Genomic DNA, 18757 nt, shown 5'->3' with positions numbered 1-18757 from the left:
CGCCGTGTTTACCTTTATTCATTTGCTGCGATAGAGAGCGGGGGTTTCTGTGAGCAGATCGTTTACAGTGTCTTTGCTAGATGTTTGTTACTGGAGAAGAGTCTTTCCTCAACTTCTTCCACATTGTCTTCACTATAAGCAACAGAAACCCAAACCCAAGCCCAACTGACCTATCCCAGTTCTCGCGGTCCCCATATGGTATCTCCGTAGCCCCAATGTGTTGTTACATTTTTGAGGAGGCGGACGTAGGGCTGCTCGGTTATGGCAAAAATTATCAGAATTATTTTGGTCAATATTGAGATCACGATTATTTAACGCGATTACTCATTGACTTTGGAAACATCCTGCATTTAGAAAGAACATTTTGTAGCCTACATTTTTTAATTAAATGCATCACCAGAGTAAAATTAAGAGGCTAGATCTGGGAAGAACTTTGTGCTCTTGTAAACAACGTTGTGCTCCAGTAAACAATTTAATCATAAACACATTGGTTGTATAGATATGAATGGTGATGGCACGCCAAAAAGGTCACACCCACAAAGCATGGTAAACGAGACGGGGTCCGAGTTTCAAGACGGGTCAGGTGAGCTTGCTGACATCTTCTCCAAGCCGACCTAGAGCCGGTTGCTGCGCACCACTACGGAGGAAATATGCCCGGCGAGGGCTAGCCAGCACCGGGGTGAGTTCCCACGAGGGGGTCCTGACACACCGAGCCACTGTTACTGACCCACTGAGCGGATGAAAGCGCCCCCGCTGTAAAGGAAAGGGGCGTGCTGGATTTGTTATTGTGAAACAGAATGCGTCGAAATAATTGTTTTACGTCGATTATCTTGTTTTCATAATTGTTTGAAGCCAAATTCGTAATTGAAATTCGATTGATTGTGCAGCCCTAGGCGTACGTGAGTTCTGTCATCGCTTACAGCTTAGCTTTGGTGGCTACATGCCATAACTCCTTAATGTACAACTATAAATCAAGCTTAACAAGTGTGTGCGTGCGTGCGTGCGTGCGTGCGTGCGTGTGTTTTTACTTTCATTGATCATTATGAGGACTCACTTCTCTGGAGATAGAAAGCTTGTCCCCACAAGGTTAACCATTAGATTTAGTGTTTGGTTGAGGCTACTCTTAGAGTAGGTTAAGGTTGGGGGAAGAGGTTGTGGTTATCCATGTAGTGGTTATGGTTAAGGTCAGCCTAAAGCCTCCAGCGTATGAATCAATGAAATGTCCTCCCAAGTAATATATTCCTGTGTACGTGTGTGTGTGTGTGTGTGTGTGTGTGTGTGTGTGTTTTAGGGTGGTAGTAATCCTACGCTCTCACTGCTCAAGCAATTTTTCCAGTTCCTGTGCACAGTTGGAAACACATCACACCTTTTATTTGGAGAAACCATCCACACAGAGGTTATGATTTTGAATGTGCTCTAATGAACATGAAATTATGAAATAAATAAACACAAGGCACTTAAATCCGCCCACTCTGTTGGTCATAGCAAGAGCGGCTTCAAGTAGTCTAGTTTACCACAAGGCCTTTTTTTCTTGTACAGAGTCACACTACGATGATGATGTTAACGTTTATGTTAATACTTTCTTGCTACTGTGTTCATAGGTTTAGCTTGTATAATACCACTTTAGAAGAATTTATCTCCTCTGAACTCTGTCATCTTTTGAAGGCTTTGAAGGCTAGAACGTCTGTGTATATAAAATCTCTACTCAATATAACTGGCATATGAAATACTTCATGATGATCGTGGATGATCAATGAAGCAACAAGTTTAAAAGTCTGATGTGTTGTTTTTGTCTTACTTCAGCTCATTTGACAGATTCTGTTATGAGCAGACTTGAGTTGTTTGGGGGGAAGACACATTTTAGTGCTCTTGTTGAAAATAAAGATAAGCCTTCAGTAGCGGTGTGTGTGACATTTCCATTGTATTCAACTGGGCCTATTCTTGTTTCGGCTGGTTAACTTGTCTGAGGGTAATTGTCTGATCTGGCGTCTGCTGCGCATCTCTGATTCTGGCTCTGAAATACATGTCAGTGTGCAGCCTGCTGACACTTTGTCTCACTGCGAGTGGAAGTTATGTGAAATGTGCGTGTCACAAAAACACATTCCACATAAATCTTCTCGGTCCATTAGTCGAGACACTTGCTCTGATGAATCATGATCTCAGTGAGAATGAGTCTGTTTACACATATCTAAAGACTGTGTCCAGTCCTTCCAGAGTTGGCAGGTTGAACAACAGTACGGTACTGGAAAAAGAAAAGCTTCTTGTGCTCACTGAGTGGACAAATGTCCATTGTTCTGGCTGTGCAGCGGAGCCAGTGTGTTGCTGAAAGGACTAGCAGGTCAGAAGCCCTCGGTGATGCACTACACCTGCAGCACAGAGCAGAGCGGAGAGCCCGTGAGTGGCTAGGTCACGACTGAACACAGGATAATTTACATCAGAGTGGGCCGCGGGCAGAGCAGACATACAGAGACTTTAATAAGCTTTACCTAAAGGTTTTTCAATTATACAATAGCTACCTTTCTTTATACCTCCCTGCTCCAGAGCACATAACAGTATAATGTGTAGTAGTAGTTGTAGTATTAAGTGACCGTGCCATTTTGCGTCACATTGTCATTGTGGGGTAATGCAGTTAAAGAGCAGATAACTATAATGTGACTTTGACAAACAAAAAGTGCAGATCTGATGTTCACTGTGATGGATTACACAACTCAAGACAGTTTAAATTACACAACTCAATACAGTTTAAAGAGTCTTCCAATATAGTTTTGTACAGAAATTATTAGAAAACAATGGATGTCTGCAATGGTAAAAAAGAAATGCTTTAAAAAGTCTAAAGCACAGCAGCCTGGTCTGCTGGATGAGTAGCTGTGATATAAATTGCACATCATTTGTAGTAAATGGGCTAAAACTTGAAAACCAATGGTATGCTCCTTTTTAAAGTGCAATGAATAGAAGAAAGTAATGAGCAGCTCAAATCCCATTAGTCCACTGTAGTTAGTAAAATGAAGCCTCAAAAACCAGATAAGTGTCTAACAAGCATCTACAGCCATGCTAACAGCTCTTTGAGGCTGCATTACTTTGAATTAAATGCTAATGTCAGCATGCTAACATGCTCACAATGACAATGCTAACATGGGCTGTGTCCGAAATCTCTCACTACTCTCTATATAGTGGCCTATCTAGTGAGTTTGCCCTTTTGTACTGCTGTCCGAATGTATAGTGAGAATTATGATACCCTATATAGTGGGGTCAAAGTGTCCCACAATGCGTCATGAAAAGTAGTGCACTATAGTAGTATACTATCGTAGTAGCACTACATACCATCATGCATTGCGCTGAAGGAAAAATGGCAGATGGACGAGAGGAAAGAGAGTCATAAACCAAAGAATTGCACAAAATACAGTAAAATTTTGAGCTAATGATGGCGCTGGATGAAAAGACGGGGGATTGCAAAGTGATTACAGTTCATCTTGAGGGTGACATAAATGTCTGTATCTAATTTCATGGCAACCCCTCCAATAGCTGTGGAGACATTTCACCCTAATTCATAAATGTCAACCTCATATTGGCGCTATAGCAAAAGTCAGGAGATCACCAAATTCATTAGGGTTCATTCTCTGCGGACCATGAAGTAGAATGAAGTAGATTTCGAGATATTTCACAGGAAAAGCAAGTGAAAACCTTGACCTGCTGGCTAGAGGGGACCACCAAGTCGGCTCCATCCTTTGGGCGTCATGAATGTCTGTACAAAATTTCACGGCAATCCATCATATAATTGTTGAAATATCTCTGTCTGGACCAAAGTGGTAGACCGACAGACCGAACGAAATCAACATCCCTATAGCCACGCCACCAGCATGGCTAATAAACAACAGTTTCACATTAAAGCTTTGCACGCCCAGAGACAAACGACCATAATTTCCATCCCTAGAGCCATGTGGCTGAAAAGTGCCTAAAGAAAAACAATAATTTGCAAAACTAACCAGGACCATATATTTGCTTCTACATTTACAGAACTTTTCACTTTCCATGTTCTTGCCTCGAGCATCCAACTCATTAAAAATGTAGCAGTCAGAGTTCTAACCATTAAGGGACTATACGTTCCTGATTTTAACATCAGCTAGTTGGCTACAAGATTGACATCCAGATCACATTGAAAACATATAGCTGTGGTCTGACTCTCAGCAGACCTTTTATTTCCTCGTGAGTCACACTCAGCCTGAGATCCTCGGGCTGTTCTGACTGTCCCCTGTCTTGACAGAAGAGGAACTGACTGTGCTTTTGCCATTAGGACCCAGAAACTGTGGGGGCGAAGGGTCTTTAGTGCCCTGAACTGAGCCTCCCAGACTGTGGGTGTGTACTTCCACGAACAGCGTCTACCAATCAAATGCTTCAGGTCATAGATAGTTAATTTGAGGGCCAGTTAGACTGTGCCAATTCCAGCCAAGAAGACGAGATTTGTATAAAGCCTTGGAGCAAGGTCTGCCTCTGCAGCTAAACAATAAAGTCCTATAGTTAACTGTGAAATGCCCTACAGCGAAGACTTTTTTTAACCACACTCAAGGTTGTCTTTCAAATCGCTTTTATTATCAGCTTTATACTCTGGTGTACTCAGGTTTTGCTTACTTGCAGTTTTATGCTGCTATATTTTGAACGTTTTATCTGTTTCTGTGTTTGTTTGTTCATTTATTCCTTCATTTGTTTATCCATTTTAACTACTTTCTTTGTGAATGCATTTCTGGATTATTATTCTCTTTTTTTATAGTATTTTTTTGTTGTTCTGCCAGTTTTGTAAAAAGCCCTGCTCGATGACTGTGAGTATCTTGCTGTGAGTGGCAGTTTAAGCAGCTAATTCTGCCTATTTCCTGCCACATAAGAATATCAGCTCTGCGTAAATTACACCGCGGCTGCATACGTCCATCTCCAAACACCTCCTGTGAAAACCGTTGCAGTTACCACGATGCATAGTACTAAACAGCAGGCATTAAAGCAGTTTTAGCTATTATGAGGCTTTTGCAGGGAAGCGTATTCATCTTCACATTCTTATTAACATTTGCAACTTCTCTGACACTCAGATCCATACCGGCGGATTTGCCATGTGTTGTGATTGCAGGTGTTCTGCTGATAAGATATTATAATCTCAACCCAGGGAGAGGTTCAAGGCAGCACTGCAGGCAATGCTAAGCGTGCAAATAACTGCCTGTTAAAGTCTTCTGTTCTGTTCTGTTCTGTTCTGTTCTGTTCTGTTCTGTTCTGTTCTGTTCTGTTCTGTTCTAAACCGGTACATATATTTAAAGTTCATAGCATCAAGAAGGGGTTCAGACACACTAACAGAAGGAATAGGATATCTGTGATATTTTTCCACTGCTGTGATCAGTTGGTAATTACACGGCCCTGCTAAAGAATTCCTTGTGAGTGACAGAGAGGAGAGCGAGATCGAGGAGGCTCACCCGCATTGTCTGCGCTATTAGGGGAGAAATGAGCCTGGCGATGATGCTCTGTCGAGTCTGAAGAGAGAGCTATACAGGGAGAGATGGGAGGTGGGAGGGGGGTAGTACAGAGGCAGTCATTGGGATGCAGGTCAGAGTGTTGCAGGTGCACGGCTGACAATGAATGTGTCAGACCGTGCATGCTCCAGGTGTAGGTGGGAAGAAAACATGCACCTATGCTCGGTCTTTGGCGAATAATGTGTCAGAGCCAGATTAGAACTGGACGGAGCAATGAGGCAGAGATGCAAAGATGTTGCACAGACCAAACAATTCCCAAAACATTTGCATTTCGTATGTTTCTCATGAAAGAATAGTCTTGCTTTTCTCCACCCTAAGGCATAAGCTATGCATATTTCAGTATTGGTTTATTGATATTTCATATTTCTCTGAGAAAAAAAAGTTATTATGCAGGCTGTAAAAGAACACGGTGAAAGAAAACAAAGATGTGTCCAGTGCACTTTGCAGTCGGGAAGAAATCGATACAAGCCATCTGTAATGTGAGACCCCGTGGATATAAAGGAATACATTTGATAACGGCTTAGTCATAAACCTGCAGGCTGTGTTTCATTCCTACCGTGAGTCGAGGTTTCTGTCGCACCTGGAGAGAGCACACAGCACAGCCACGATGATCAAGGCTGTTCTGCTGAACTGCATTGTTCTCTGCAGGGCCTCGCTTTGTGTGAAGCCTACGTCAAAAGAAGCTTTACAAAAATGACTTGAAGAGATACAATAACCGTACAAAATAACTGTCATGTGTGATAGCACACAAAGTCATGTCAGCTTGAAAGGCAAGATCCTTCAAGTCATGGTAGTAGGCTCCATTGTGACGGCAACACTGCACCTTTACTGTGAACTTCATAGATGATGAGCCTCTCCTTAGTACAGACTCTTCTACGATGAGGCTTTGAGAGCTATTATTTGGTGTAGGGAAACGATTATTTCTTTGAAACACCAATAGAGTTGAAATAGCAGTCTGTTTACCAGATGGAAAGAAAGAGGTCGGTCAGGTTCCCTTTGTGAGCCATCCACACTTTCCTCCCACGCCTCGGCTCTACTCTACTGTGTGGCTCTCCTGGTCAAATATCTGATTTGTGAGTCATACCTAGCCTCTGTACCCATGGAGAAACACGCTGGTTGTCTTAAAATACACTCTGGCAGGGCAGCCATGCAAGAGCTGGGGCCCGGCACAGAGCACCAGAGCAGCCCAGGGGACTGGCATGGTGGGAGCGGGAGAGACGGAGGGTGAGGGAATCGACTGGGAAAAGGGGAAGTGGGCGGAAAGAAGGAGACGGTGGAAGGTCGTGTTAGATAAAGGATTATGAAAGCCTAACTTTCTGTCATGTAATACAGAGTCTAGTTCAGCGGTGTGGGCAACTCCGAAAACGTGGTGTTTGTGGGTCCTGTTGCAAAAAAGCTGCTGCAAAGAACACTAAACACCCAGACTGGTTAAACACTATTCAGGTAAGGTCCTTGTAGAATAACTGGCTGGAAAATGGTGGAGATATAGTAGGAGTGTGATGTGAGGCTGGCCTTGGCGAGCACCGTGGAAGAGAGGGAATTAAAAAAAAAGAGAGTGTAATCTCGCCTACAAAACGCATCTATTAACATCTAATTTTCTTAGTGCCAAATACGATATGGAGGAAACAGAATTGCTTCCTGGGTTATATTTGCTAGCAACGTAAGTGTGAGTGTACAAAGCACAGGTCTTTGACACTGAAGACTAGAGTTTACATCCTGCGTCCCTCATAGGTTAAGGCAGCTGTTACACTTGGTTAGTGAACGACTATGGTTTTAGTTATATATTGAAAAAAATCAATTTGTCACATCTAATGCTTCAGAGTCAGTGATGACTTTCTCAATATTTAACTGAGACCATTATTTCCCCCTAACCTTAAAGCAGCAGTGGGTAGAAATGGAGCAAATATGATTAAAAAAATAGTTATTTTCATTAAACGGTCACTATATCCTGACAGTAGTAATTGAAAAAAATCATGTGCCTCTGTGTCCTAATGGAGGAAAACAAGCCCATCTGGAGCCTTCCGTCTCTGAGCAGCTGTCAATCACTCGCAAACTCCGATCAAACGGTCAAACTAGGCAGCGTTGATCAAATATGAATCAATATTCAGTTACAGTAATGCCTATTTCTTGCATAAAATGTTTTCAGAAACATCTTGCAGTGTACTGTTTCGCTGTAAAATGAGAAAGTTTGTGACCCGGCAGCAATGTTGAGATCTGTTAAGGAAATACCAAGCACCGCCCACCAACCAGAGCAAACGGCGGTTTCCCGTGTCTTGTTTCCTGGTGGAGTGGACTGACGATGGGGGTTAACTCAAGTAACAAGTAACGTTAACGACTCCGACCCAAAAGTGGAGAGAGGACCTGCGCATATGTAGATATAAACGTCTCATTCTAAGGCAAAACATTATATTCCATTTCTGCCAATAGATCGCCCTATATTTTACACACTTTTCCTTTAAACATAACCATCAAAATAATAATCATGCTTTAGTTGACACAAGCGAATATTGTTGGAAAATCAATGCAATGCACTGACAATGAGCCTTCTACACATATGATTTTGCATTGGCAGTGAATAGTTTGCAGATACACTATTGATGAAAACCGTAATAACATAATCCCGGCAGCATTACATCCCCCACAATACGTATTTACTAATGCAGATAAGTTGTACCTGAGTGTAATTATTAGGAGCGAGGGTTTAGATTGGGAAAATGAGGGAGAAGAGAGAGCGAGACTATCAGGACAGCTAGGAGGGGAAAGTTGGGTGGCAAGCGAGCAAATGACTGAGGGCAGATTGTGTCGGCTCGGGGGGAAACTGGCAGCCCGAGGACCTCTCTGGGCAGGAAGTGTCTGCTGATCATCTGTGGGGGCGTGTCTGCACGCAGACAGATGACAGGGTGGGAGAGAGGCACAGGAAGATGAGACTCACTTGTCTCCCTCCGACGGGGCTGAAACACGCAGAGGGGCGGAGAACAACGGAGCGAGGCTGAAAGTCACAGGTTGTGTGAGGGCACAATGATGAAACGCAGCCTTCACAAAAGGAGAGTTTGAGTGAGAGACACAGATGGGCAGGAAGAGAGGAGGAGAGAGTGACAGAGCGAGGGAGGGAAAGCTGTCGGTCTCCCCCCCTCGCGCCCTTCCTCCCTGCCTCCTCGGCTGTGTTGGCAGTGCCCTGCTCTGGTGAAGAGAGATTACCAAAGCCCAGCCCGAGGTTGCATGTATGGACACAGTCATTACCTCTGCCCTGCTAACAAATGGCACTGCTGTCTGGATACAAACCAATGGCGGTCTGATCCCGTGTCACAGAGCTGCTGAGCCGTGATTTAGCACGAAAGATATAAAACTTGGTAACTGCTCAATATCTTTATAGGCCTGTTTATTGTACTGTATTATTTTGTTTATAGGATATCGACCGTTGCTGTTTTACGCCGAGTAGTGGAGCTGCAAATAAATCTTCAGACTAGGGATGATTTTTGTGAACAAATATTTATTCCATCGTGGATGGGGTGTGTAGTCTTTGCTTTCAAAATGGTTCCTTGGCCAGACCATAGGATCATACTTAGTGCGTGTGTGCATGTCGTTGTGCTGGTGACATGAGAACAATCTGTGCATTGGCGTCCGGCCACAGACCGCAGCATGGGGTTACAGTCAGGGTCTGTCAGAACCCGCTGTCATTTCCGCCGTCACCGTGGAGATCGTTGCAAACAGCCGAGTGGAGCTGACTGATGTCAAGATATACTTAGAAGCTAATCATGCAGCAAATAGAAGCACAGGGATTCCTGCAACAGAAACTGCCTGACCGCCCTCGCCCCAGTTAAAGCCATTCATGGGAAACATCTCAGCTCTGCCACTCACACTTGGTTTGCAGTTATGTTTCTGAGTGTTGCTCTCAGATTAATGGATACCAAACCCAGTCTGGACAACGCTCTAGTGTTCTGTGCCTAATTTTTGACACTGCTGCCGTCTACTCAGTGCTGCCTTTTATAGGGAAAAGCTCTGTTGTTTTTTTGTTGGAAGTTTTTGTTTAAGAACCCATGGACTGTGTTTTCTGTGGAGACAGCCTGTCGTTTCATATCTGCAGATTTCCCTCCTCTCAGATGGCAAGGATAGATGGTTGCCATTACCCCAACTGAGAGTCGTGTTGTGCCATATGCTGCCTATTTTTCTTCAAATAACATTTCTTTCCGCAATCGAGCATATGAGAGCGACGGCGGAGCAGAGCGGCTCGGCTAGCTGCGAGTATTGCTCTCAGCCCGTCAGAATCATCACCCTCGCATTAGCAGAGCAGGACGATTAAAGCACAAACATTACAGTCTCTCACCTTCCTTTAGAGCTGCCCGTTGTGCTCGTGGGCTGCTGTATGTGAAAATGCAACGGAAAGGCCAAGGCACTCTAATTAACTTCACCTGGCATTCCCACTTACTGTGAACGTGTCTAACCTTTACACAACCTCGCTTAGTCACCTCTCTTCTTAAACACCCAGGTTGAAATTCTCATTTAATGTCAGTAAGCAGATTACCACCCTCCCCCCACACACCACCTCCCACCCTTTCCTTCTTTTTTTCTTAACCTCCTCCAGACTTCAGCAAGAGATTTTTATTCAGGGCGGCCGCACAGCACTTTGTGGTGGTAAATCAATAAAACAGTGTCCCCCATAACAGACCTCTGTGTTTTCCTTCCATTGATCCTGTCAGCCCAGATACATTCAAGAGCAAGCAAGGCGATTACTCTCAGCAATCCTCTCTTTGATGTATACAGCACATGACAGGTGCCAGACATCAACTTTGGGTAATTATGATACTGAAAGGGGGCATCGTTAATCATCCTCTCTTGGCCCGTTGCTCATGATCTGTTTGCGGTTATTGTAGTCATTCTTGATGCAGGATGCTCGCAGGCATCCCCATCACCTTGCCACTGGAGCATAGACCATGTACTCACGTGTGACGCCACATTTCACATCTTATAGAATTACTTCTCATACAGGCTGTGTTGCAGCACCTCATTTCACCCTCCGTCTGAAACGCTCTGTTTGAGCCCCATAAAATCATAATAGGTCCCCTTTTAATGAAATAAGGAAAATTGCAAGCAGTATGCAGTTCAACTGTGAAATGGGGAAATTCCTAATGTAGATGAAGGATTAAGAGAAAAATAATCCTTTATTCGTTCCAAGCTAATTATTTGCAGAAAATGATACAAAATTGTTGATAAAATATCCATTCTCCTTGCCTTATTATCTCTGCTTTGTGAAGAAATTCAAATCTGCTGCAATTTGTTGCAACAAGAGCTTATTTAGTTGAAACCATTCTGGGAATCAATCATGCAACTGTGAAGTGGAAAAAGCGAAACTTTGTTGCTTGTAATCTACCGAGAAACACATAATCAAGCTCAGAAGGTTTCAATTCTATTCACTTATTATCTCATAAAGAAGGTTAAATTACTAACTTTCATCCCCCTTTATTTGTAGCCCATTAGAGAAAAATACAAAGGTGTTAGATCCTAATCAGTATTAGTTAGTCAGCATCTCCTTGTATCGTTTAATCCTCACACCTCGGCATTTCCTCAATCAAGCTTTAGCACTTTTACCTGGAGGTCAAAGCGGTAATTACAAAAATCACAGTCTGAAAACACAGAGGTGTTAGATTCTCAGGGAATAAGGAGTTGAGAAATGATATCAACAGGGTACAAGCCCGGGACAAAGTAAAAAGACATCGCCATCTTAAATGGTTCCCTGCAGCAAAAAGCTCCAGAGAGACAAATGTTCAAGCAGCGTTGTGTCCCAGCTGGGGCGAAGATGGGACGTGATTCAACAATCCTATAACACCTTTTGGCTGCGTCGTATTACTACAGCAGCTCTGTTAAAATACATCCCGTATCAAATGTTTCAAATGGATGCTTCACTTTTTTGAAAGCAGAGTCTTTTTAAATGCAAATCACTGCTGCTGTTGCTTTTCCATTACTTTGCAGCGCTGCCTCTTTGACCCACTACACTCAATTTAGGCAGCCCTGAAGTGATTTAACGGGTGGCATCACAGCAGCATTCCCACCTGTGAATTTGTTTAATTGCATCACTGATTTTGTGTTCGACGGTTTTGCAGTTGGTATTTTTCTTTCCTTTTCGGCGACTCGAAACATATTGAGTCGTCTTGAGCTTGACTCCTCAATTTGTCAGCTTTGTGCGGTCGACCCCGTTCGGGTTGTGGGTCAAAGCTATAACTCACACTCTGTGAGTTGAAGCAATCCCATCAGCGAGCCGCCGTGTCCTCATTCCTGTGTTTCCCCAGTGTCCGGCTGCTTTTGATCACTCTAACGGAAATGGATGGCATTCATACGGTGCTTAGATTAGACTGTGTGATGAGGCACTGCACTTGGTGGCAGAGAAAATGATGCATGGCCCTGTTTGTGCGTCCACCTGTCTAATGGGAGGTCGCCAGGTTGATCCCAGACGTGCCACCGGGTGTGATTGCCGTTTCAAAACCTCGAACACAGTTGCTGATTAGATCTTTAGGTCTTTATCAGGCAGCATTGTGAACAACCTCATACTAGTTCCCTGTATCAACTGATTTACTTTGTACTGGGTTTTTTGATGATGAGTGCAGTAAGATAGATAGATCCTCCTTTTAACTTATACTTTTCAGAATTTTTTAGCTTGTATGAAATAACACTAAAAGTGTATTCAGAGGGAAAGCAATACGTCTTGGCCCAAAAAAACTAGCCAGTTAACTAACAATGGGCACACCGATCGTGTCTGTGGGAGTCTGTAGGGAGGTCACAATGAGGAAATTTCCCCACCGGTTAATAAACTTGTGACAACACCGGTGTTACCGATTACACCGGACATTTTACAAGAAAAGATGACGGTCAATATATGTTGAGCGCTTACTTCGATCTTTAACGTTGGAAGGCTGTGTGGCCTCTCTGGTTGAGCTTTCATTGCGGGGCCGCAGGTTTTCACCTGGAGCCGCTGCGCCACACACACCGCTCCGTCCTCCGCACAGCGATTGCCTCATTAATGTTATGGTTCCCTAATAGCATTGGGTTTAAATCCGAAATATTGCCAAATAAGCGCTTTTGCTTTTCGCTTTGACACCAGATCCTCCTCCATCTCCGTCTGTCAACTCTCTCTCTGGACCCGTCACAGGTGTCTCAAATCTGACTCCTGCTACTCTGTGCTGAGTCTACATACGGAGCAGACACTTTCACTTTCAGTTTTTAGCGTCCGTCGTCCAACTATGTATTGATAACATAGTGCTGATACACAAAAAAATAACTAAATGGGTTTTATTTCAATAAAAAAAAGCAAAATAATGATGGGGGTGGTGGGCAAGTAATGTAATCGTGTATGCCTGAACACCGTGTAACACTGTGTAACACCAGTAACGCTGACTACCACGGCAAGCCTAGTGGGAGTGTGTCTGTGGCTCTTAGAGGCTGTACTTAGGCAGAGTTTGCTTTGTCTAATGCTAACTCCAGAATACTAACATGCTGATGCAAAGCAGGTATAATGTTTACCATGATCCCTATCTTAGCATGATAACCTTTGCTAAATAGCATTAAACACAAACTGAGTATTAGACACATTTTGACTTGATGATGGGGCTAGAAGAGAAAGTTAAGGGATCACCAAAGTTATTACAATTCATCCCGATGGAGACATTAATGTGTACCAGATTTCCCGGTAATCCAGCCAATAGTTGGTGAAACATTTCACTCAAAACCACAAATGTGAACCTCATGGTGGCACTATAGGTTAAAGTGGACAGATGGATAAACTCACAGATCAACATTTCCATCTACAGAGCCGCTAGCTTGGCTAAAAATCTGAGGATTTTAAAGAGGTGTTTGGGGATAAGAAGAACACCTGCAGACTATTAAGGGTCTTCCTGAACATTAAGAAAAGTGACTATCTTGCATCTTTCTAAAGAACTTGATTGATATAGCCTGTTGTATATCCTTATGAGATACTCTAAGTCAGTGGTTTTCAAAGTGGAGACCCACAGGGGTTCTTGAGGAGGTTCCAGGTGGCCCCAGCAAAAAGGGATATAATTTATTTTCTCTATAATTCATTCCATAAGTAAAACAATGACAGAATGTATGACTATTTTGGTCATAGGTTTCCATTTACACTTTCTGTAATAAAACATCTAAAAGCAAAAATCCTATTAGATTTGTCTCATTTTAGGGGTCCTTGACATGAAAAGGTTTAGGTACCACTGCTCTAAGTTATCTAAATGTACACTGTTCAGTTGATAGTATGTCTCAGTGGTTAGTTGACAGTGATCATTAGCCTAAGTGAGATCATGCCGCTTCCTTTAAGGAGGGAAGTATAGTATAGAGACAGAGCGCAACGCGTCATACTACTACTAAAACCACGCCCGACGGAGGGGAAAACAATCGGCACCACAATATGCAACCGAGGGCTGAAACGCTAATAAAATACCTGTAGCTAGTTTAAAACATTAGATCTCAGCATGTCAAAAGATTATTTTAGCACCATATGTCTACCAGGGGTGCAGTTGATAACTAAAATGATGATGGATGAGCTGTTGCACTTTCAAACATAATACTGCATAGTTACTGATGTATCCACATTCCACTATAACGCGAGTTGCATACTGTCAAATTGCGTTAGCTTACCTTATATAAATATAGTTAACCTTAAACTGACATTTGGACAAAATGCTTGCTGCACACGTCGGCATACTGAGTGTCAGGATCCCACAGTTTTCAATTCTTCCTGCTGATGTCTCACTTTTGTCTTCTTAAAGGCTCAGTTTTTCAGTTCCGCAGCTTATAAAACCTTAGTTCTGGGTTCTTCACCCTGTTAGTAGTGCTTCCCACCACACAGCAGCTTTTAGCCATTTTTCTGTTGTTTGTTAGCAGACAAAAGTGACAAGGAGGCACCTTCACGCAATACAAAGTCAATGGAGAGCGATGAATTGTTTTCCCCTCCGCTGTGGGCGAGACTTAATTACGCTCTGTCTCTATTAGTTAAGACATTTAACCTCCATTCACAAATTCCCCACAACAATATCAAACAAGTGAGCATGAAATTCCTGACCTTGGATACAGTAGTTTGACAAATCTTAAATCAAGATCCACTTATTATTCCCATGAAACGAAAAGCACATGATAGATTTGATGGAAGAACAAAACTCAAGGTCCTACTTCTACTTCTTACATCTCACTTACAGTCCAGTCAAAGTTCCTTAAGTTTAATATTTGGATATGCTGCAGGGTGGTGAAAATTGACCGAGGTCTCACCAGGAGGGAGGTGTAAGAGAGCGCTTGTACTGCTAGTTCATAAAAAAAAAAAAAGTGCTGCAAAGACATTTCTGCAGTGAGTCTTCATTGATATGTTAAGAGAAGAAAGTGACAGCACAGCACGTTGCCCAGGTAACAGACCCAATATAGGCTCTGTAAAACATTGCATTACATGATGTGTGCATAGTCTTAGATGATCAATTGACAAGATAATGTGAAAGATATGAAAAATGTATCGCTTGTTTGCTTTGCAAGCCATTCATCTGCCTGTATGAGCGGCAAACGAAGTGAGTGATGTGCAGCACCTGCTTCCCTTTTCATTCAGACAAGCAATTTATTAATTAATGGGACAAACATAATTGTTTATATGGTACACCCATGTGAAATCAAATCCATGTGTCAAATATTAAATATGACAATGAATGTAAAATACAATATACTGCTATTATCTATTCCTGTTGTAACTGTTTGTGACAGGATCTTTTTTGTAGATGTTAAACAATATTCTCTCATAGCCTTCACAGTTACTCCACGTATAACAATGCATTTGAATGTTGTAAACCTGTTGCTGGCACATATTAAACTGATGCAGATATGAAAAATGGTAGCAAGGCAAACTGAAATGAAGTGAAACACATTTATGTTGCATTCAATGAATATTTGATTTTTGGGAATTGGGTTTATTCACTTTCTTGTGGAGAGAGCGATGGGAAGATTGATACTCTCATGTCTGTACGTTCAATATACAGTTACAGCCAGCAGCAAGTTAGCTTAGCTTAGCACAAAGGCACTTCTTTCTGCTAATATAAGCTAACCAGCTGCTGGGAGTAGTTTTGTGTGTAGTGTAGAGAAATGAGTGTTATCGATCTTCTCATTAAACTCTCGGCAAAAAAGCGACTAAGCATATTTCCCCAAATGTCTAACTTTTTCCCTGAAGCTCAAAATATATCTGACCCTGCGTGGCAAGTGCTGTAAATTTTGGATCTGTCACACATTGCATTGTGGGATTGCTCGCAAAAATGTACTGTACATGTCATGGGCACTACTTTTTCATTCCATTGTGGGCTCTGGACTGAGGGCATATTGTCCATAAATTTCACACTCAGAATGTAGGCACTCAAATAAAATGGCTGTAAATATAGTGCACCTTATATTAAATAGGGAGTGATTTCAGATGCAGTCATTACGAATGTGATTTATCAGAGCCGTCATAGCAACCAGCCATGATGCTGCACCAGAATAGCACCAGCACATGAGTAAACGTTCCCTTCCCCTCCCCATCCCCACTTGTTCTCTTCAAGATCCCGCAGATAAGCTATGCGTCAACAGCCCCGGAGTTGAGTGATGACCGCCGCTATGACTTCTTCTCACGGGTGGTTCCTCCAGACTCATTCCAGGCCCAGGCCATGGTGGACATTATCCGCGCCTTGGGCTGGACTTACGTCTCCACCATCGCCTCAGAGGGCAGCTACGGAGAGAAGGGCGTGGAGGCCTTCACACAACTCTCCAAAGAAGGAGGTAAGAAAAGATGAGCAGGGCCAGAGCACAGAGCAGAATTATAATCCCTTTTTTAAATGTATTCCTATGATTTAAACATGCATTTTTCACCAGAGTAAGCTCATTTTGCATTTCCAATTCATCGTGAAATCTGTTTTGGCTGGATGATTTATTGATCTGTTTGGCAACCCCTGTTTCAGTCCCCCAGTGAGTTGTGGAGTGTTACTGGAAATGTAGACAGAGAAACAGCTTGTAGAGAGGATACCATGTTGCAATAATGAGCATGTCCTTCACCCATGTCACTGTAATGTATGTATTCAGCTTTTTTGTGCACATTCAGAAAAGCAATTTTTTAAAAATGTGTTCTCTTTAGCCCGCAGAGAGGAGAGAGAGATGGTCTGGCAACTGGTCATTGGAGAGACATGAGTTTTGTTTTACACTCTGCCTTTTCTGTTTCACTCAACCTCATATTTTATTCCTGCTAGTGAGAGTACAGGGCTCTGAGGATGGTAATGATGGTCAGTCAGCCTTGTGGTCAGTCAGTACAAACCACTCTGTTCTGGCTGTGTGCATGAAGCAGCAGGGATTCAGATATTTAGTCTTTTTTAGAAAAGAAGCCTTCTTTGGTGGATGTCTCTCGACATTTCTCTGAGAAACCATATGATTAAACGGAGAGAGCCGAACCGCTGAAAGGGCTCGAATCAAGCTATTAGAATCCGTCTTGTTTGTTGGGTCCTGTAATGTAACATTAATGGTGATTGTTTAAAGTGGCAATGATCGTTTTTCAGGTTGAACAGCTAAGTTGTTAAGTTTACATTTGGGTTTTAAGAGGTTAGAAGGTTGAAGAGTATTTACAATAGAGATTTGCATTCAGAAGAGGTGTTGTGGTTTTCTCTGTGACTGTGCTGAAAATTGTGCTCATGCTTGACTCACCTGTTTTTTTTCCACGGTGATGCTGTTGTTGGCATGTGGTGGTACATGTGAATCAGCAGTCACTGCTGTCGCCAGGAGACACCCAGTCGCTATACAGCACAATGGGTCGGCTATCTTCGTCAAATCATGGGGTTTACAATCTGCTGCTGCAGTATTTCTGCGAGAAGGCAATAGTTGTGTGTTCAGAGCTCCAATTCTTTTTCCATATTTGTGAAGTAATTTAAGATGAATGTTACCTGGGCTGGAAAAATCACCATTCATGATTCTTGACAGCACACATTCACGCAACCCCCGACAATAGGAGCGAGCATTTCGCCGCTTCGCACCTCGACCTTCTATGAATCCCCCAATCCATTTCCTGTAAATCAGCAGGGAGTGATCTCTGTCTCTTCTAATGTACGGAAACCTCTGAAATGAGGAAAGCTAATAATATCCCACAGGAACTGATCAGAAGTCCAGCATGCATGAATATTTTATCTGTGTGCATTTGTGTCCACTCATTAAAACTTTGTGGCTGTGTAATTTGCATCGACACAGAGAGAAAGTAGCCCGTATAGGAAAAAAGCTTATTTTGGAAGTTTCAATTCATCTTATATCCTGTGGATAAACACAGTTTCGCAATTTCCCCTGATGTTTCTTTTTTTTTTTCTCATGCAAAGAGCAGCAACACCCTGCTACTATTGTGGCTCTCAAACAGCTACACAAGGAGTATGAAATTAAAAACCATTGTTGTTGTTGACTCATCCTATTGCTACTGAGCTGCAGTCACTTTTGCAATATTTTGTATTCATATACAAATGGGAATTATTTCCTCTAAAGAAAAAGCTTCCAGTACCCAAGGCATCTTATCTTTAATAAACACATTAATTATGTAATAGCATAACTGTACATTCACAGGATTCATTCAAAGGCTCCAGTTCTGCACCCGAGCAGACTGGAATGGATCGAATTGAATAAGAAGCAAACATCTTAGTGAATATGGAAAGAGAGAATATCTGGAAAATACTGTTAGTGTGGTGTGAAAAGATGTATTAAACACAGAAATTGCTAAACTGCGGAACAACAACAACTTTTTTGGTTGAATGTTGGTGTGTTGCAGCATCCGTGCAAGCTGATCCGTGAGGCCTTGAGACGTTTTTCTGTGGCTGCCCTGTTTGGTTGCAGTGAAATGTCAGATGCATTAGTAGGATTCTCGCTTCACCACTTCAAGGAGAACCATCTAGCGGACTAATGCAATATGGCTACCCATTACCCCAAGCAGAGACTGGAGTGATGGTCAGCCTGTATTGATCTCTGCTGTTTTTTTCTATTCTTCTTTTTTTTCACTCCACTTTCTCTCTCCTTGTTTAGGCACTGTTCCCATTGTGCACCTTCATCCTGGCTCCAGGTGAAACTGGCAGAGATAAATCTTGTTTGTATTTTTCTGTGTCTGTCTGGACTCAAGCCAGAGCGATGCAGTTCGGTTTTCCCATTTGATAAAAAGACTCGCATTTGAGGAAAACCTCCCACAAAGTATCACTGTGGAATTGATTGCAGCTAAGTTGCCAACACGATGC

At 42.6% G+C, this 18757-nt stretch overlaps 1 protein-coding gene across 5 annotated transcripts in view; it reads left to right on the top strand.

The window, feature by feature from the left end:
• LOC141772720 (metabotropic glutamate receptor 7-like) overlaps positions 1–18757 on the top strand; it is a 110893-nt gene that overhangs the window by 55865 nt on the left and 36271 nt on the right. For all 5 annotated transcript variants that reach the window (XM_074644059.1, XM_074644054.1, XM_074644058.1 and 2 more), the window contains one exon: positions 16073–16289. In XM_074644059.1, coding sequence (XP_074500160.1) covers positions 16178–16289 — 112 coding nt within the window. In that variant the 5' untranslated portion in view covers positions 16073–16177. The remainder of the gene's footprint in view (positions 1–16072; positions 16290–18757) is intronic.

This window comes from Sebastes fasciatus, chromosome 8, assembly GCF_043250625.1.
Source record: "Sebastes fasciatus isolate fSebFas1 chromosome 8, fSebFas1.pri, whole genome shotgun sequence".
NCBI classification, from domain to species: domain Eukaryota; kingdom Metazoa; phylum Chordata; class Actinopteri; order Perciformes; family Sebastidae; genus Sebastes; species Sebastes fasciatus.
Note: the sequence above shows the minus strand (reverse complement) of the source record. Positions and strands in the feature narration are given on the sequence as shown.